At 32.7% G+C, this 4,083-nt stretch overlaps 1 protein-coding gene across 1 annotated transcript in view; it reads right to left on the bottom strand.

Annotated features, from left to right (window-relative positions):
* Positions 1–642: 642 nt before the first annotated feature.
* NSUN7 (NOP2/Sun domain family, member 7) overlaps positions 643–4,083 on the bottom strand; it is a 25,739-nt gene continuing 22,298 nt past the window's right edge. Inside the window, 3 exon segments of the mRNA XM_012648475.1 lie at positions 643–835; positions 1,194–1,479; positions 1,872–1,908. Of these exon segments, the coding sequence (XP_012503929.1) occupies positions 643–835; positions 1,194–1,479; positions 1,872–1,908 (516 nt within the window).

Genomic DNA, 4,083 nt, shown 5'->3' with positions numbered 1-4,083 from the left:
GATCTCAGTGCTTGATGGGGTAAGAGATTCTACCCAAGAATACGGGTGTGGAGAAAGGAAAAACCTTGGAAGACCAAAGTGGATCTGAAGTGAGAACTGGAATCTAAGGATGTAAAAATAAGTTTAATCTAATTTTTTGGAGTTTTTATTTTGATTCTGTTGAAACCACATTATATCTTACATTCTCTTCCTATATTGATAGCCCTTATACATCTCTTACAAATCAAAGCTATAAGACTATATTAAAGATATTATTTTAAAAAGTATTAAACATTTCGTTTTCATATGCAAGATGGCACTAGTATCTTCCCAAGAAATAGAAGGAAGAAAAGGTTTCATTGTACTTTCTCTTGAATCCTCTCCTAGGAGAAAAAAATATAGTCTTTCATTTGTTGGCAATACAAATCTCCCCATCTATGGAATCTGGGAGAATATGTTCTTTATAACTTCACAGGAGACAAAGATGCCAAGGTAAAATAGGAGCAGTGAGAGTAGAAGTATTAATTTTATTGAAGGTGAAAATCAGGCCTTATAAACCTCCCTGATAATCCATAAAAAATGTAAACAGTGTTAGCTTTTATTTTTAAGCAGAGGCATTCTTTGGCTAAGTTGGATTATTAAGAATAACAATGAAAGTAAATATTAGTTTACCTGAAAAATAAGTTTATAATCTTTGAAAAGATTTATTTTTATAAGATCATTTTTAAGATGAGATGGGAAAATTAAAACATCATAGCAATGTTGGTCCACAGCAAAGACTTTATCATCAATATGCAATACAGATTTGACTTCATTATAGCCTCTTTTCTTCAAACTATTATAAACTTCTTCAGGGCTGTAAATATACAACATTAGCTTATAATTACAAATATAATAATTAAAAATGTATTTAATACTAACACCTTTTTCCTGCAACAAATAAAAATATCACTGCATATATTATTAATGCATCTAATGGAACTCACAATTTTAGCCAACAGTAAGATAAAAAAATAATTAGAGACAGAAAAGTTAACATATTTATGCAATTACCTTTGGTAGTTTGGTAATGGGATCTGGAACTAAACTATGATTCCCTAAGCACTCCCCCAGAATGTGCTCCCCATCCCTTAAAAAGGTAATATTTCTTATCACATTATTTTTAAAGGATAGAGACTTGAAATGTAAATAAAGAATTTGATTTAAGCTCTTACCTGATTTTACAAGTATTCATCCAAGCATAAAGTGGCAAAGTGGAGGCCCTCAGTTCCTGTTTCCTAACTGTTTCTGGTAGAATGTGGTAAATCGAAAGGGCATCATGTTTGATGCGACATCTTGCCAATGCTGCAGCCAATTTTGTCTTAAAACTAGAGACAGAAAATCCATTCTTGATCTATTGCATTTGAGACATGACTATCAATTTTCTACTAGAAACATTAACAAATTACATTTAGAACTTTTAACACATTCTTCTATAATTCCATTTCAAATTTTTGAAATCTAAAATAAAAATTTGTCTTTTGAAAATAGAAATCCAATAATCCTGATTCCTTTTATTCTGTTTTTGCTGACCCTGTATAGTTGTGCATCTCCTCAAATATTTATATTGATTGCTGGTTGAAAGATAAATTTTATTTAGTGAAAAGGGTATAGGATTTAGAGTCATACAGACCTGAAGTTAAATCCAGGTTCTATCACTTACTAGCTGTGTGACCGCAGCAATGTCACTTATTCTCCCTTCTCAGCCTCAATTTTCTCATCCATAAAAAATGGTCAACTTACCTTACTATTAATGTAGTCATTATCAATCATGTGTGCAAAATACCTAGCACAGTGCCTGGCATATAGCAGGCATTCATTATAGGTTAGGTATTATTATCATAGATAGCAACAGTATAGTCTTGATAAGATTAAAGAACTTTCATGAGTCTGTATCAAGTCCTTCCCAGTTCTGAATATCCCATGCTTCAAAGTTCCAAATAACAGAAAAGAAAACCAAGAACTGGTTAGCATCATCATGAAGGCCAAATGATTTTTCCTAATCTCACAGCCCAAATTTTTAATACATGAGAATACAGGACCTATAGTCCTGACCTATAGTCATAGCATTTTCATAATAGAAATCTAACTGAAATAAACTGAAAGTATAACCTTGAGTGAGAAATGGGAAGAGATGCCACAAGAGTCAAGCACAACCTGAGCTACAGCTGGTGTGTGGTACAGAAAGGGGAGGAGAGAATATTCTCAGGGAACTAGTGTGTGGCCCACCTAAATTGTTTCAAAGGATAATGGGAGACAGGACAAAGATAGTGAATGAGCAACTATTTTTTTTAGCACCAACTGTTAATACTACTTTCTTTTCCTTTTGCCTGTAGTTTCCCTAGTTTAAATTTCTTACCTGCTCAACAGAATAAGAACATCTCACACCAAAAATTGTTTATGTGTGAATATGTGTGCATGTGTATGAGAGAGAATCTATCAGCACACGGCAAGGAGAGGGAAGGGTTTTCAAAAGTTAAGCCTTTTAGGACTATAATAAAATTAGATTTGTCTAGTGCTATGTATAAATTTCACTGAATTACAGCACAGGACACTAAAAAAATGGCATAGTATATTAATGCACATCAAAAAATAAAGTAATATAAAGAGGGTGAGTTAGTGTTCTACATTATATATTGTGAGATACTTGAGTATAGACTACTTTTGACTGAACAGTACTTCTGAATATGTACTTAAATCCAATTTATCCTAATAAGTGCTACTTACTGAATTATTCAATCATTAAATATAAAGACTAGAAATATGACAGCTAGAAAAAATATGTGTTTTGTATATGGGGCAGTGTAGGGAGAAATAATTCTCCAAATTTCCAGATAGTAAACATTTTGGATTGTGAATTTTAACATAATTTAATCCCATAAAAATAAAGTATAGATTCAGTTATAAAGATTCTTATATAGACTTCTATAAATGAAGTGTCCGTGGTGACCAAAAACCTTCTTCCACAGCTGTGAATAAGGAGGACTGCAGCGATGGAAGCAGGAGCAAAGCAACCCTTCCCGATACCGTCGATCCACAAGTCCATCCCCTGCTACAATCTGAATGTTATCACAGAGTTGTCCGATTATCTCCTTTACATTAATGCCTGTTATATAGTCAGAGCTACCTTTATAAATGTTAAATTATAATTACATAATTCATAAGCTTAAATCTTAGATGAAATCCATTAGCCATAGGACAGAATCTAAACTCTTTATCATGATATTCTAGAATATTAATAGTCTAACCTGAGCCAACTCGTCCTGCCTCAATTCCCACCACTCCCATACATAAATCTACCTCCAGTCACACGCTGGACTATTTGGTACTCCTATAACATGCCTACGTCATGTCTCCTCTTTCTCTCTCTTCCACCATATTCTTACATTCTTTCTCTCTCTTTTTAAAATAATTGCTTTGTCTCCCCTTCCCAGGGGAGACAAAGACTCTAAACTTTGTGATGTCAGGAACAGTTTCTTCTTTGCTTTGCCTCTTTGTTTCTGGAACCTAAAACAGTGCCTAGAATAAAGTAAGAATGCAAATACTTGTTCATTGACTTAATTGATATTTCTCTACCCTTAAATGGACTTCTATTTCCTGCACGCCATGTCTGGTTCTAAGCTGAGCATTTCATATGCATTAGTTTAATTAGTTGTCCCAATCACCCTTTCAGGTAGGAGTTATTATCCTCATGGTAGACTTCTACTGATATTTAGGATAAAAAGAAAACAAATTTAAAACATGTTAGTTTGTTCTTAACTAAGTAGACTTTTTTTCTCTATTTGGCGAAATAGTGAACTGTTGTCTACTATTGGGATTTTCTCACTTGATACATGTTAGGTTTTTTTACAGAGCTGTAAATAAAGGTAAGTAAACAAACAATAGCTATTTCAAAAAAAGTTTGATTTATGTGCTATAAATTACGAGGAATTTTTAATGATATACCACATGCTTATACATTGGATCTTGCAATTCAAGCTTTAGAAAAGTAACTTGATTTTAAACAAAATATTTAACCTCTTCAAGACTGTTTATAAAGGAACTAAAGAAATTTTTGAACTTTTA

Source organism: Propithecus coquereli, unplaced genomic scaffold (genome assembly GCF_000956105.1).
Source record: "Propithecus coquereli isolate 6110/MARCELLA unplaced genomic scaffold, Pcoq_1.0 Scaffold288, whole genome shotgun sequence".
Lineage (NCBI taxonomy): Eukaryota > Metazoa > Chordata > Mammalia > Primates > Indriidae > Propithecus > Propithecus coquereli.
The sequence above is the reverse complement of the archived record's forward strand: the minus strand, read 5'-3'. Positions and strand labels throughout refer to the sequence as shown.